The 16,488-nt window shown below is 30.4% G+C and overlaps 1 protein-coding gene across 3 annotated transcripts in view; it reads left to right on the top strand.

Annotated features, from left to right (window-relative positions):
- The window catches only part of LOC123299640, an 84,503-nt gene extending 68,645 nt beyond the window's left edge, over positions 1 to 15,858 (top strand). The window contains exons 1-9 of one of the 3 annotated variants that reach the window (XM_044881908.1): positions 3,868 to 3,908; positions 7,501 to 11,150; positions 12,059 to 12,167; positions 12,266 to 12,386; positions 12,973 to 13,142; positions 13,261 to 14,722; positions 14,795 to 14,912; positions 15,382 to 15,621; positions 15,695 to 15,858. In XM_044881908.1, the coding sequence (XP_044737843.1) occupies positions 7,515 to 11,150; positions 12,059 to 12,167; positions 12,266 to 12,386; positions 12,973 to 13,142; positions 13,261 to 14,722; positions 14,795 to 14,912; positions 15,382 to 15,621; positions 15,695 to 15,811 (5,973 nt within the window). In that variant the 5' untranslated portion in view covers positions 3,868 to 3,908; positions 7,501 to 7,514 and the 3' untranslated portion in view covers positions 15,812 to 15,858. Of the gene's footprint in view, positions 1 to 3,867; positions 3,909 to 7,500; positions 11,151 to 12,058; positions 12,168 to 12,265; positions 12,387 to 12,972; positions 13,143 to 13,260; positions 14,723 to 14,794; positions 14,927 to 15,381; positions 15,622 to 15,694 lie in introns of those variants that run through there. The other 2 variants (XM_044881907.1, XM_044881909.1) reach the window with 2 other exon arrangements.
- The last annotated feature ends 630 nt before the right edge of the window (positions 15,859 to 16,488 follow it).

Below are 16,488 nucleotides of genomic sequence, written 5' to 3'. Positions count from 1 at the left end.
ACTCTTTTCTTTTTGGAACAGTTTACTTCATCATGACACAAGTGAAAATTACAAAATTTTAAAAACTTGAAATATATCTTGGAACACTCTCCATTAAATTACCTTTCGAACGAAACCAAAAAAATCGATTCATCCTTTTAGGCGCTACGTTGCAACAGACAGGCAGACACACACACATAGGCTCTTAGAAGGCCAAGATTAATTGTAAGGCATGCAAAAATTATAAGGCGAAAGACAGTTAAATATTCTTGGTTTGGCTTTGGACACGGGGCGATAATTTGTAGTTTAAGAAATGTTGAGTAGTTGGAATTGGTATGACGTACTACGCCATTTTTCAAGGATTTTTTATTGTACATCCTTGCAAAAAGCTGCAAAAGATACAGTTAAATGTCTGCGTTTTGGTTAAACTAGTTTCCAGCTGCAAACCTTATTAGAAAACTAATAAACTTTTTGATGGAATTATTAAATTATTTATGTAATTTTCGTATTTTGAGAAAAACCTTAATTATTATTCGAATATTCTATAAAATAGTAAAAAACATATTTATCAATTTAAACACGTTTCCTTACTAAAGGCGCCACCCGGATGTAGTATAAATGTTAGAATATGTGAACAAATAATATATTCATCTTTTAAATTTTACTACGAAATTTTTTAATTTACTGTCTAAAATCAATGTATTTTTGGAACTTTGAATCGGCTTCGAAATTTTAGATTCAATGTTGTCTAACCTACTCGACCTGTTAAAATTGAAAGTGAAAATTAGTTTTGGCGAGAAACATTAATACCTTATATTAAATATAAAATTTCCTGCTTTCTAACGGACAAATCTATTGTTTTTATTGAAGTACAAAATTGAATAGAGAACATAAATAGTCATATTTAAATATTCTAAATAGTTTAAATTTGTTAATTATTATTAAATATGGTGTAATCTTTATATTTAGCTTGACTCATTCTAAAATACATTCATTATAATACGAGATCATGCGAGATTACATTCTATCACGGAAAAATGACGATAAATTAACACATAAATTATTATTACAATGAATCTATTATGTACAGTCTAATCATTAAAAATTGAACAAACCCTGAAATAAATATCCATAATCTATGCATCTAAAAATGAAAATAATTTTGAATGAATCGTCTGAGACATAAATTTGGCTGAGAGAGAATGATAAATTTACAATTGTTGAATTTTGAAGCTGGCGTTATTCTAGTATCCAAATCAAACTTAGAATACGAGTATTTTCGTACCATCACCTCACAAAATAAGAACGAAAAACTGCAAATAAAATATGTTCAAATCGAAATGAGACTGTTCAAGAGAGGGAGACTAGATTTACATGCATATATGTACACACAAATATATTATATCACTCTCTTATTCGCTCTCATTTTGAAAACTTACTTAAATTAAAGTTTGAAATTAATAATTATTCCAAACAAATTGCTAAAATTTCTAAAAAACTATTAGACTAACGTAACACAAGGCCTTTTTTTGTACAGAATTAACCAAGAAAAAAAGTTTATAATGATCTTCATAAAAGTTAATAGTTTACGAGATATTATCGCAAAACTGACATCTGCAGCCTTCCACATCTTTCATAGCAAACTTTTTATTATATTTTCACAGTTCCATGTTTAGGAAACAAGCTCATCTTTTCTACTTTATTCGGCTGCATGTAATTTTTTGAGACACCAATAAATTCTCTGTAGTTAAGCATTTCTTCTCGAACCAAACAAAAACCATATATTAGAATTAAGAGTAAATTTTTTTGATCACTTTCATGAATTTCGTCTGGTTGGAAATTTGTCCATCACAAATGAAAACGTTTTTTGAAATAAAGATTTTCCAAAATCCATTAAGTGTGGAGTTGAAATTGCATAACTCAAAGAAGTACTACTGGGCTTCGCCAGCCAGGATTCCAGGTGACGGAGGTAGAATGGTAACCAGATCAAAATTCTAGTTGGAAAATATAGAATAATAACAATTTTATATAATAAGAATGGAAATTATAAATCGAACAATAAATTACTGGTATTTAGTTTATTTTTGCAAGTTTTTAGGAGGGAATTGCACCTACCTCTTGGTGTTGTCATCCTTGAGAGTGCACCGGATATTTTCGAGTTCTTCCTTTTTAAACTCGAATGATCTAAAATATAATGTGGCATTTTTGTCGATTGGTGTTATAATGCAATTTCCAGAATAGATCATTTGTTTTTTCTCCGAGTGTACAGTACATATCTCACATAAATATAATTGCTATTGTTGAACATAGATGTAAGTGTTATTGTAGTACATGATCGGTTCAACGGTTGTTTGATGGCGATTCATACTAAACCATTCAAATTTAAAGTATCTTCATTATTCATTAAATTATTTCTATAACAATACAATAACTAAAATATTTTCATTGTTGGCTAGTGTTTGTTGGAGGTAAATAATATTTTTTTGAACTCTTTATTGAAATTGGCTCCTTCTATTTAATTGGCGATTGTGCTACCAGAATACACCCCACAGTATCGAAAGTACAAGATTTGACACCGGAACACGCAACGAAAAACTAAACAATAGCAAAAATCCGTCAAATTTTTTAATTGCTCTTTCGCTTTCAAATTAAAATTAAAGAAGATAATCTATTCTCCGACACTTTCGACGTTATTTCGATATTCAATAAAACGGCACGTAGTCCGACACGTTACTTTGTTGAATGTTGGACCATGATCGGTTAAAATAAAGAACAAAGTAGATTTTTATCAAATTTAAGCTGGCGAGGCATTTAAAAATTTTTCAAATTCAAAATTTAGAAAGACAGCTCTTTCAATATTACCTACCCTTGCTCAATGTTATGAATTATTAGGTGGGCTGATAAGTTCGTAGGCTGACACATAGATAGCACTACTAGTATTATTCATATGATTTATATTTAACCCTAACCTTTGAAAGCCATGTGTATAATTTTGACAGCTGTCGTACTATTAGTTTGTGAGAATATATCATTTTGAGTGAAGCAACTTGCTGTTTCATCAAGACAATGCATTGTGTCACAAATCAATGAAGACGATGGCAAAATTGCATGTAATCTTCATATCAGGCCCCAGGGACTTTTTCCTGTTCTCAGACCTCAAGAGAATGCTTGTTGGGAAGAGATTTAGCGCCGATGAAGAGGTAATCGCCGAAACTTTAAGCCTATTTTGAGGCCAGACAAATCGTAGTATAAAAATGTTATCGAAAAATTTTATAACCGCTATAATCGCTGTATCTCTCTCGAAGGTAACTATATTGAACAAAAAAATCCAATCTTACCAAAAAAATGTGTTTTACTATTTTAGCCTAGGAACTTTTCAGTCCACCTCTTATCTAAATGTCCACACAAATTTTTACTTGTTGCAAGTCCAAAAAGTGTACGCTATCTTTATGCCCAGTTAATTTTACACAATTAAATTCCTTGGGAGTCACACGATTAATTACTATTACCTTTAGGCGATTTTACAATTAACACATTATTTTATTTACATTTCAAATAAATGTGCAACAATTACAATAATTCTAATTAACTACACTTCATTTTCTTCAAATCAATTAAAGAAATAATAGTTCCTAGAATTATGACTTATTTTATTATTTGATTTCATGAAAAGTTTTCATAAATAAATGTAACATTTTTAATGCATTTAAAACGTGTACCAGCATGCCTGTCCTCAAAATACAAATAAACCTTGAAAAAAAATAAATAAAGTACTTCTTGGAAAGTTGTGAATAGCTTAAAAAAACTTTTTATTTACAAAATGTTATGACACATCATGCCATTGAAGAACGAACGCATGTATGAACCCAGTATGGCCCAGTTGGTTAAGGCACTCGACATGAATCCTAGAGACCCTGGTCCGACTCTTGGTATGTGTGTATTTTTTTTCAATTCTATTCAATTTAAATTCAAGACCTGTCTTGAAACAATTCTAAAGAATCCTTGTCTAATAAAGGGTAATTCAGTTTCCGAACCAGGCCCGAAATTACAATCGGCTTGGGGACCTCCGGGCCAGGAGATTTAAGAGATTTTTTTAAAAATAATTTTTTTTTAATTTTTATTTTGCCGCACAAAATTAATTGCTGTAGATTTAATTTAAAATTACGCCCCTAGCGTTTGCTATATGAATTACTTCAAACTTCACTTCAATTTATATACGTCAAATATGTATCTAAATCTAAGCACATAAGTAATTTGTTACCCATATAAGGATATACGTAAAGTTTCCCTAATAAATATTGATAACATTAATATAACCTCGACTGTGAACTATAATCCTCGTCGAGAACAGTGTTGGTAGCTTCGTTAACAACAAGGTTGGTACCTTCGTTAAGAATATAAACGTTTTTTGATAAAATAATATAAAAGACTTTTTCCTTCTAAAATTTGAGAAATTTTTTGAATGAAAGTTGTTTTTACTTTGTATTTCCACATTGTTATTTATTATAACGAGTGATTTTTGGATGGGGCCCCAAATTATAGGTTTTGCTTTGGGGGCTTTTCAGCTCTACTTTCGGCCCTGTTCCGAATATATTCTTAAATACAACACAAAAATTAAGGTAGTTTTAGAATTTCTTTTATTCAATAGATTTTTTTATACCATTTGAATGAACACCTTTTTACCTTCTGTAAACTTTATGGTTTTTCTTCAATCATAAATTGACGGATATTAGATGCAAAATATTTTAATTTTGAAGTTTCTTGGCGTAAAAAACGAATTGCAGTGAAACCACTCAAAACTGGCGTTAAATAGCATGGTAATGAAAATCTGATAACACCAAAGCTAGGAAGTGTTCAACGGTTCACACAATGTGTGACAAGTTGTGCCATTTTATTATACAATCTGCACTATTTAGACGTTCTCTAGACTGATTGCACAAAAGAGCTTCGATTATTAAAGATCCTTTTCGATTTTCTAACTCAAAATCCATTCTTATAAAGCCTTAACATCTTTCGAAATGAGTCAGAGTTATCGAGAGTTGTATTATTGATGTTAAATTGATTGCATCAAATTTTTAATAATTGAAAAATCTACATTTGAAAAACATGATAAAAAAATTCGTAGAAATTATTGATAGTTTTCCAAGAAATATGGGAATTTGTGTACTGCATAGAAAACAAGATTTATGAAATAGTAATTCATTTTTGTGGAAGTTTATCAGTAGTTATAATATAGTTAAAAATGATCGAACTTTGTTGTGAAAAAAAATCATAAAAGTGTAGTTTTACAGAATTACGATTTGGAACAATTAAATTAACAATATTGTAAGTGAATATTTTGTACCGGAGATGAAAGTTTTTTGAAATTCGAACCGTCTGTTGGTTGATAGTTTGATAGTTCGGGATACGGTAAGGTTTTTATTTCCTCTACGCTTATCTCTGAATCCCGATGTATTCGAAATGCGGGGTTTTTTAGAAAGGGTTAAATTAAAAATTTTTGTTTGTTCTAACTGAGCGTTATCGAGTGCCAAATGAACCTATAACCACGCAATCAGACAAAAATTTTAATTTCCCAGTTCAAAAAAATCAGATTTCCCAGTTAAGTGTAAAGGAAAAAAAAAGCCAACGATCAGACGGTTAATATTTCTACATAGAAGTCATATCAACTCCTAGACTAGTTATTTTATTATTTTTAATTAATAATTTATAATTTATTTACATATTGTTCTTTTACAATGTGAAAATCATTCATTTAATTAAAAAAAAATTGATTCAAGCAGTTAAATAATTTTATTAATGTGTTTATTTAAAAATACATTCATAAAAATACTTTTATATTCACTTTGTGGAGTATATTAATTGCATAAAGTTGTCACCAGTCGATTATGAGTATACATATTGTTTCAAGTTTCCTAAATGGTACCAATACAGAGTTGCTGAAAAGGTACATTTACATATCAATACTAAACATACTAATTATTTTTATTAAAATTTTTCATTTATTTTTTGAGCAATTTTTTATCAAATAAACAATTTAAATGAACTGTGTAGTCGCGACAACCAAAATACTGAGCTGACCTCTACTGATTTAAATATGAAATCGAAGGAGGGTGTAAATATTATCTTAGAACTTATAATTTGCAATAAGAAGGTAATACTAATTGACTTACGAACTAGAGTTGTGATGGTATACAATAGCCTATATTTTTTTATGATTTTTGATTTTTTTATCCTATAGAAATATATCTTTATAACCTCTTTAACCGCCATTACAGTACCCCCTATAGTTTCTTTAAGTTGCAACTTCGCCAACTGGAGATAATAAATCGTACTAATTAAAACAAGAAGTAGGCCCGTTTTGAATAGTTTTTTAGACTACCAGGTGACAATACTTGTACTTACCATTGTTAAAGGCCAATAAAACTATTTAAATTCAAATCAGATAAACCCCGCCGACTGGCGATAAAAATTCGTTCTAATTAAAACAAAAAGTGAACCCGTTTTCAGTAGTTCTAATTTAGACTACCAGAATTTCTTACCATTTATCAATTATCAACAAGAAAAAGTTTGATTTTGGAGATCAATTAGTTCCTTCTGTATATAGTACCGGAGTACCATTTAGAAGACGGGTGAGTCACATTTATGAAACCGGTTACCATGTGTATTTTAATAAACAGCAATAATATTATCAATAATAATTAAATATAAATAAGTTTTTTTGTTCGGGAACGTATCGATTTTATACTTATAACTGTTAAGCTGATGTAACGTTGTAGCTAATTAATTAATTACACTTTACACATAGTGTTTTTCTGTCAATGCAAATGAATATACACTCCAACCGCTTTTGACTACTCAAAACCGGATAGAAAAACACTGTCTTGTGAATAAAATGCGTAAGTTTGAATGTTTTGTGTAACTTTATAATTTAATGGGCTGGTAGTAAATAAAACTTTATTTTTATCGATTAAAAATAAACTCAATCATTATATTTTTACTCTCTATTTTTATATTAATGAAATCTTTTTGTTTGCGTACAGTTGATTCAGAATTTTCGAATCAGGTGCAAATATGATTTTCTACTTATTAATCTAGAAAATCGGAATAACGAAGGAATATTAACTACACTTGCTATAGATATCTGATGGTCTAACATAGATTGCGAGTTACAAACACAGACCTTAATTTAATAGATATCATTCCTCAAGCCTGCTGAATTTTTAACTTTGGGCTAACAGAAAATAAAATAATTAATAAAACTATCATTTTATTAACATTTTAAAGAACACATGATTTCAAAACCGGAAGTAACAGTCCTTTGGTATCAGATTAAGGTTTGGTAAAAATCTTCCCAAAACTTTTATTTTTTACGCCAGTAAACCTATTTTCTTACGCCGAGAGTTAATACACTATTTGACAAAAATCAAATAGTGTATTAACTTTGGGAAGATTTTTTGGGAAATCCTATTCCTTTTCCAATTGGTTTCATAAAGATATAATTTTAATTTTTTTTTTTTACAGATTGACGATTTCCGATGGAAAATACAATAATTACATCAAAATATCTTCATAAGAAGTTCAAGAAATCAACGCCAACAATTATTGTAACAACTGAACAACAACAAAATACACCAACAAGCACAGAACAAACACAAACAAATAACAACAATAAATTAACAAACAACAATAGTGTAACAATACCACAACAATTAAAAAGTAACAATAATGAATATAATAATAGTGAAATAAACAAAGAAGTTCCTGTAACAATATATAAGAATGAACATAATGAAAATAGTGTTATTATAAATAGTAGTACAAATAATAGTGTAATATTAAATAAAAATGACCAAGTGGCTTCCATATCAACAAACAACTCCTCTTTTGTAGACTCTGTACCTTTTACACCTTCTTCGCAACCAATTAAATTTCCTCTTCTGTCTTCCTCAACAACATCATCGAGTAGTATTTATAATAGTGAAAAATTAGACCAATTAAATTCTCATCATCAACAGGACATATCAAATCCGATTGAAAAAAATGGTATTACATTGAAATGGGAATTATCGTCTTCCACAAATCCATCAAATCACACAAATTCACCAACATCTCCATCAACAGTAACAATTAGTATACCTGCAGATAGATTACCATACATACAAGCTTCGAACACGACACCCATCAATGAGACTGATAATAAAAAATCTGAACCAAATCAAGGTGGTAAATATGTGTGTTCGTATTGTAATCTATCATGTTCGAAACCAAGTGTTTTAGAAAAACATATACGGGCCCACACGAACGAACGCCCTTATCCTTGCGACATATGTGGTATTAGTTTTAAAACACGATCAAATCTATACAAACATTTTCGTTCACGATCACATGCGAATCGTATCAAAGATACCTCCGATACAATGCCACCCCAACCCACATCGTTACCCCCTACATCCATAACTATTTCAACTTCGACTTCATCTTCATCGAATAATCAACAACAAGATGATAATAATAAATTAATACCAAAATCAAAACCGTATAAACCGAAATTTCGACATTCAACGTATTTATATGAACAACAAAATTCAACAGCGGCGGCTGAGAATGATAATAATGAAAATAAGGAGAAGGATTTAGAAAATAAGAAAAAATTAGATATTAAAAATGATTTAAAACAAAATACCGATCTATTAAAACAGCATATTAATAATATTATTCATAAAAACCAAACGATTTTAGATGTAAACGAACCAAATATATTAAAAAAACGATTTTTATATCAAATCGAAAATAATGAACATGAAAAGAAGAATTCATATGAAAATAATGATGAACCGTTAAATTTAACAGCATCACGTTCGAATACAGCTCAAAATCAAAATCGGAAACGTTGTATGAGTGAAACCGCTGAACATAGTCCAACGAGTTTAATTAAAGAATTGTTATTAAAGAATTTAACACAAGATAAAAGTTATGTATGTCAATTTTGTAAAATATCATTCAAAAATATTGAAAATTTTGAGATACATCGTAAAAAATATTGTAAAGTTGGTGAAAATCCAACATCGAAAGATATTGCTCTAGTTCGTAGTCATTCGGTTAATGTTGCATCGGTTTTAACACAAAAATATTCACGTAATAATGAATCCCCATCAAAATTTGTACGTACAACTTTACCATTAAAATCACCGGGACCATATTTAGGAAAAACTAGTTTAATTGGTGATAAACCGAATCAAGTATTTTATGAAAATCGTAATCCAACTAAAATACATCATGCGGCTATTGCCACAAGCGCTCCTTTATCAATATCTACGGATAATTTACGTAAAATTGATTTATATACGAATCAACCATTAAAAATTGACATAAAAAAACCAGAGAAACGTAATTATGAAGAATTTCAAATGAGTTATAGTCCAACTAGTCGTAAACCACAGCAAACTCCAATAAAATTATTCGGGGGTGAAGTTAAAATCACAGAAACATCAGGGGAGACACGAAGTTTTAAAATTGATTCAAATAAACCTAACGAATTTGTATCATCACAATCAACCCAACATGTTAATAGCACAACTTACAGTGGATGTAAAGTTAGTGAAAATATGGTGATTAAATCTACGTTACAATCGGGAGGAACTATGTTACAAAATAACTCATCAAATTACGATATAAAATCATCACCGTTTACACCAAAACTAGATGAAAAATCACCAATTTTTCAATTTCAATATAATGATAGTAATAAATTTTCTGAAAATTCATCACCGAGAAAAATCATTTATAGTGGAGATAATGTTAAAAAAGAGCAATCGCGTTTTACATTTGATGAGCCTTCTTCAAGTACAACTGAAATGATTTACGATCAACGATTAATTGATTTTAATCAAAAAAATGCAAAAATGTTTGCGCCAACAATTAAACAACCAAATTTAACGATACCTGGTCTACCGGTACCAAATAAAATGTTTACATCACCAAAAAAGAGTTATAACGATGATCAAATGTCACCAAGTTGGCCGTTTAATAATTTTAGCGAACCAATTAAACAATATTCTCCGACTGTGAAATATCGCCAAGAAATGCCAACACCATCACCTGTCGAATTGTTATCACCGAAGGTTGATTTAAAAAAAATTGAACCAAAATTTCGCCATGAGCTGTATTCACCGAATCCAATAAAATTACCCCCTGAAACCGATAAACGAAATTCACCTGGATTACGATTATACGATCCGTTAAATATACTTATAAATGGAAAATTAGTAAGATACGTTCCTGGTATGCCAGGTCCAGATACTGGCAATCCTATTCAAGTTGGATTCATGGAACCACCCCCGATTATTGCTACACAATTATCACCAAAAATAATTCGTACATCACCAGTTGCACCCAGAAATTATGAACCAAATATCGATACGCCAAAAAGTTTACCATTCTCTCCACAAGCGTTATCTCCAAGCTTAAAATTACCATTACGATCAAGTCCAAATGTAATACAATACAACGAAACTTTAAGCCCACGGCAAAGTCCAGTTATAGTTGAAAAGAAATTAGAAACAAAACCTTCGTTGAAGAATTTTCGTATATTCTCGGAGAATTCAATAAAAACTTTAAAAAGTGTTGAAAACATTGAGAAATCTGAAAATAGCGAAAGTATACCACCACCTCCTCCTCCTCCGGTGACTAACGTAATTCCGAGTATATCAACGACACCAGTTTCAACGCCAACTACGTCAGAATCATTGGATGTGAAATCGGAAAGTAATGAATCAAAACCAAATAAATTTTTACGACCGAATAGTTTAGCGTTAAAACCGTACATTAAAACACATCATGGATTAACGCCAACGATATTTAATCAAGCGTTAATTAGTCCAGATACACCACGTGTGGCGAAAAAATATTGCCAATTATATTTAAATGGAAATTGTTTTAGTTATTTGGGTTTAAAAAGTTCGACAAAATCCACTTATTGTACGCTAAATAAAACCCAGCCATTTTATGTACAAAGTTTTGGCACGCTAAGTATGTACTCAGAATGGAGGCATTTAGAATGTAAATTAGATTATGTTCGATTAGATACGTACAATTCAAGTCAGATACGAAAAAATTATACGATAGCACAAACGAAAAGGCCTGATTTAACAATTGTGGATTCTAGTTATAAGGTGAGTTTAAATCATTTTATATATTCTAAAATTATAAGCCCATTTTGATTACTGCGTAAGGCATTGAACAAGCCAAACTGTATAACCACAGCTGAACAATTCCACCTTCATATATCATGGGAATCTCCGATGATCCCAACAGTAGGGCCTGATGGGGGACAGAATAGAATGTTTGGATTCAAAACTTTGGATCCATCAATCCTGGGAGAAATCCCCTCAAAAAAGCGCTTCGACAGAATCCTATAGCTTCATCTAATTAAAATAGGATCTCTTACCCGCAGACGTCTCACCTTCGAGTAACAAGTTGTTTTCAAGGAGGGCACAAAAGAGAATCCTTTGGTCTAAGTTCTAGAAAATAATTTGCGGTACCCCTCTTATATTTTATTATTATTCTAGAAATACATTGTCGAGTACATAAGAAATATATTGGGAAATATCAAAGTTATCTTTAATTTTGAAATATATATGGTTAAGAAGGCCTAAATACATTAAATGAGTATTTCTCGAGCTATCACTGAAAAACTTCCCAAATTATGAGATTTGACATAGAATTCTGGGCGGTATCATAAAAAACAGTCAAAGGGGTTACCCCTTTCGAAAATATCGAGTCAAATTTTTTACTTTCAATTTCGTTAAAACTCATAAGGTAATTTTGACCCAGAAAATACAAAAAGCTGTTTTAGATGATATTGAATGCAGAGTTGCTGAAATATTGTCCAAAATCCAAAAATTTGTTCCCTCCAATTTCGATAATACTCTATACATAGGCTAATTATAATCCAAAAAATTCAAAAATCATGTCGTAAATATCCCCACAAATCAGTGGAGATTTTTACTAATCAATATTTAATCCAATTAACTTGAGATAAAAAAATGGACTTAAAAGATTATTTGAATTTATTTTCTAGTCTGTTATGGTTGAAACTTCACAAAAGAAAATCGAAAGTACAAATCGTGGAAATACATTGCCTGGCGGATATGAATCAAATGAAGAATATACTTATATACGTGGTAGAGGTAAGAAACATGTTTAAAAAATGATATTTACATAATTAATAAGTAATATATCTTAAATAATCAATAATTGTAATTTGGATCCATCTGACTGATTGCAGGTAGAGGAAAATATGTTTGTGATCAATGTGGAATTCGTTGCAAAAAGCCATCAATGTTGAAGAAACATATACGCACACATTCGGATGTTCGGCCATACACATGTCGACAGTGCAATTTCAGGTAATACATTTTTAAGATTAGCATATCCAGAATATATTCCATTAGCTGATCTCCTTTCGTGAATTGTTAAAAATTGGCGGGGTTTGCTATTTTCATATCCAGGGTATATGAAAACATTCTTTCATTACCCTAGCAGAGGCAACCGTAGCCCTTAGTGGTTCAGTTGTTTAAAGCGTTAACTAATTCCGTACGCGGTATACCTTGGATAGTGGGTTCGATTTCCACCTTCACAAAAAAAAAATTAATTTAACTAAAAGTTGTGATGGGCTGGTGTTGTGCATAAAGGAGGTGTACTCAACCTCTCAAGAGAAGCTGAAATCTTCAGCGGAAAGTTGGTAAAACACAGCCGGAATGATAGCCGAACCTACCCTAGAAATCACTGTAATTAAATTTTAGTCCTTGAATTAATTGTAGTTACACCTTTTAAAAAACGTGACTGTTCGAGGGATTGATAAGTACTTTTTTTTTTGGAACGTACTAATCTAGATTATTGGAATACAATTTCTTGAGTTTTTTGTAAAATATTTTAGCTTTAATCCTTGTTTGGTTAAATGTAGCTTTAATAAAAACAAAATTTTTCTTTCAGTTTTAAAACAAAGGGTAATTTAACGAAACATATGAAGAGTAAGGCACATTATAAACGAACCAGTTCTGTTTCAACATCTGACGCAAATGGTGAAACTCAAGCATCTCAATGTAGTAGTACACCTTCAGATGAAGACAGTGATAGCGATGCAGATAACGAAAACGATAGTGGTAAGAAAAATTTTACTTGTTTTTGTATACAATCGATGAACACAATTTCAGATTGAAAGATAGAAATTGCCTACTAAGTAATTTTGTAATAATTATGATAAAATTTTTAATTTTTTAGATGATTCAACGAGATTACAAGATCATGAAGCTGCACATTGTTTACTTTCATTAGCACAAAATCGATCTCCAGCCTCATCTGAAACAGAGAATAACAAAGAAATGACCACAGAAAACAATCTAACAATATCCTCATCTTCTTCAACCATTACAAGTACAACAACTGTAACAGCAAAAATTACAAATTCATTAAATAACAGTGATGATAAAACTGATAAAAATTCACCAAATGTTTTTGAAAATATGTCATCACGAAAACCATTAACTTATCCATATGTTAAAATACAGGCAACAAAATCGGTACCAAGCACACTTGAAACAAAAACTGAAATATTAAAAGCAGATATGTGTTCAAATTTTAATAATGTGATATTAGGAGCAAAAAATATAGAATTATTTAGTCAAAATTTAGATATAAGACAAGAAACACCATTTTCACCAGCAAAAGTTTTAACACCAACTAAAATACAATATATTGCTGATAAATTACCAAATGCAGACGTAACAATTGCAAATTACCAACAAAAATTTGTAAAATATGAACAAGAACGTGCTGCGGCTGCACTAAGTAAAATTACAAATAATCAAACTGTTGATTATTTATCGAGTAAACGATTCGTTGAAAGAATTGAGGACAATACAAAACGAAAAAGTATAGTTGGAGCTACTCCACCTCCTCCAGTGGCTCCTCCGGTGGTTATTGATATTGATAAACGTAATAAAATACATTCAATTGATTTAACGAATAATTTTAATCGTAAACGAAAAATATCGTACACCGAATCATCGGAATCGAGACCGGTTTATTCAAATTTTGAGGTAGCTACACCAGTTGTTAGTAATAAAGCATACAACAGTCAACCTCCACGTGGAATGGATTTAACTGTAAATCGAGACTATGTAGAGAATCGTAATGCTTCTGCAAGAATTCCTACCGAATCCACAGCATTAGATTTGACTACAAAGGTTGATTTAGTTCCTAAAAATGAAATAAAAACTATTAATAAATTAGAAAACGATATTAAAATGTCGTTAAAGCGAAAAGTTTTAAATTATAAATTTGATAAAGAAGAAAATCCGACAAATATTTTAAAAGAACCAAATGAGAAAATTATTAAATTACATGAAAATTTGTCTGAAAATACAAATTCAAATGAATCAGAGAAAAATGTTAATATAATTCCATCAACCGAAAATGATACATCAGCAATGCAAACATTAGCAGATATTGCAATCAAACGAAATGTATCAACGGAAAAAACAAAATTAGCACAAAGTGTTGCTACCGAATATTTAAAGTTAGCAACGAAAAGTGAAATACCGACGGGTGTTATTGTTGAACAATCATCACCAGCGTGTAATGGTACGACAGATAATGCGATTTCGGATTTAATTGTTAATTCTGAAGAAAATAAAAGTTGTACAATTTGTGCAAAAAATTTCAGCAAACCTTCACAATTACGGTATGTATGCATAACTTTTTTACTCCAAAAAGTTTTGTCCCAATTTATTCTCATTTATTAAATTTTTTACAGGCTTCATATGAATATCCATTATATCGAGAGACCATTTCGCTGTGAATCCTGTTCTGTAAGTTTCCGATCAAAAGGACATTTGCAGAAACATGAAAGAAGTGCTAGTCATCATAATAAGGTAAATTTAATTAAATACCTTTAACAGATGAGGTTTAAGTGCGCAATACCCTAAATGCGTATCTTCTAAATAGGGCACTTGTGATCAAATTGTCGCTTCTTGCCTCCTGTAGGTGTTTAATCGTATCCCTAACTCGTTCAAAAGAGGTACAAAAATTTTTTTTGTACCTCGCAGAGTTAACTTATTGAAAATAGTGATTAAACAAACCCCCCTCCTCCTCGTTGAATGATCGCCTGCGCATCTGTTCTGCTATACTTCCTTTTGTTTCACTTTGATTTTGTTTCATATAAGAATTTCTATGCACTGATCGATGTGAATAATATGTCCATCTACCTTAATGACACTCGTCATATTTCTGTGTCAACGAACCACGCGCATGAATTCAGTATTCACCTTTTTATATTTGAAACTATCGAAATAAATTTGTATTCTTTAATAACAAATAATTAAATTTATACATTTTTTTTAGTTATCCTCGTCGCCAACAACCAGTTCATCAGAACCTCGTCCATTTAAATGTTCCGATTGTAATATTGCGTTTCGAATTCATGGTCATTTGGCTAAACATTTACGTAGCAAAATGCATATAATGCGTTTAGAATGTTTGGCTCGTGTACCTTTTGGACTATATGCTGAACTGGAAAGGGCAAATAGTCTATTAACTGAGATAAATACAACAGACTGTGATATGTGCCTTGAAAGTTTGAAGGTAATTCATATTTTTATTTTAAAATTCACCAAATAGTTCAAATAGTAAAACCTTTTTTTTTTAATATTTACAGATTCTTGCAAGAAAATTGTTTAGTAACGATCCAAGCAAGTTAGTAAAATTTGAACATCAATCAAGTATGCCTCCCTCAAGTAATCAAGAACAACAAATAGCCATAGGTAGCCCTTAAATATATAACTACATAATAATATATTTTTTACTTAAAAATTACTCATAGCTGCCAAAATTTTTTTAAATTAATAACATAATTTATTACTAAATATTTATAAAATTTTCAATTTTCTAAGCGTATAAGTGTACAAATTTAGGAAACGATTTTTCTTTTGAATCGAAAATATACAAAACAAATATAAATTTATCAACTTAATTTAGTTGGTATTCAAGTCCAAATAAATTTTTGAAAATAGCCAAAACTTACCAAAATAGTTTTATTTTTTGTATAAAACATCCGAAATCTATATATAATAGGGAGTATTAAATATAATTAATGAGAACTCTAGGTGCTTGAAATAAAATTGTATAGTTTTCCGTACATACGAATTTCGAGTATAAATACATATTTCGATCATAAAATAGTCATCATTATTATAAATTAGCTAATCGTTGAAGAAGACATATTACTAATTTGAAGATAAATTCACCAAATTGGCAGTAAATAACAATATTGGCCCAAAAGAACAATTACGATTAGCCGATTCATACCGATTATGATTACTATTGGAGATAAGTCGTTTATAGCTAAGATTTCATTGTTTCGACTAACTACAACAAACAGCTGCGATAGCTTGCGTTGGTAAATCAAAGCTTTCGTAAATCGAGTAACTTAAATATTTTCTTTAACGCCAC

The sequence above is a fragment of the Chrysoperla carnea genome, chromosome 5 (genome assembly GCF_905475395.1).
Source record: "Chrysoperla carnea chromosome 5, inChrCarn1.1, whole genome shotgun sequence".
Lineage (NCBI taxonomy): Eukaryota > Metazoa > Arthropoda > Insecta > Neuroptera > Chrysopidae > Chrysoperla > Chrysoperla carnea.
This window is presented reverse-complemented; position numbering and strand designations above follow the sequence as displayed.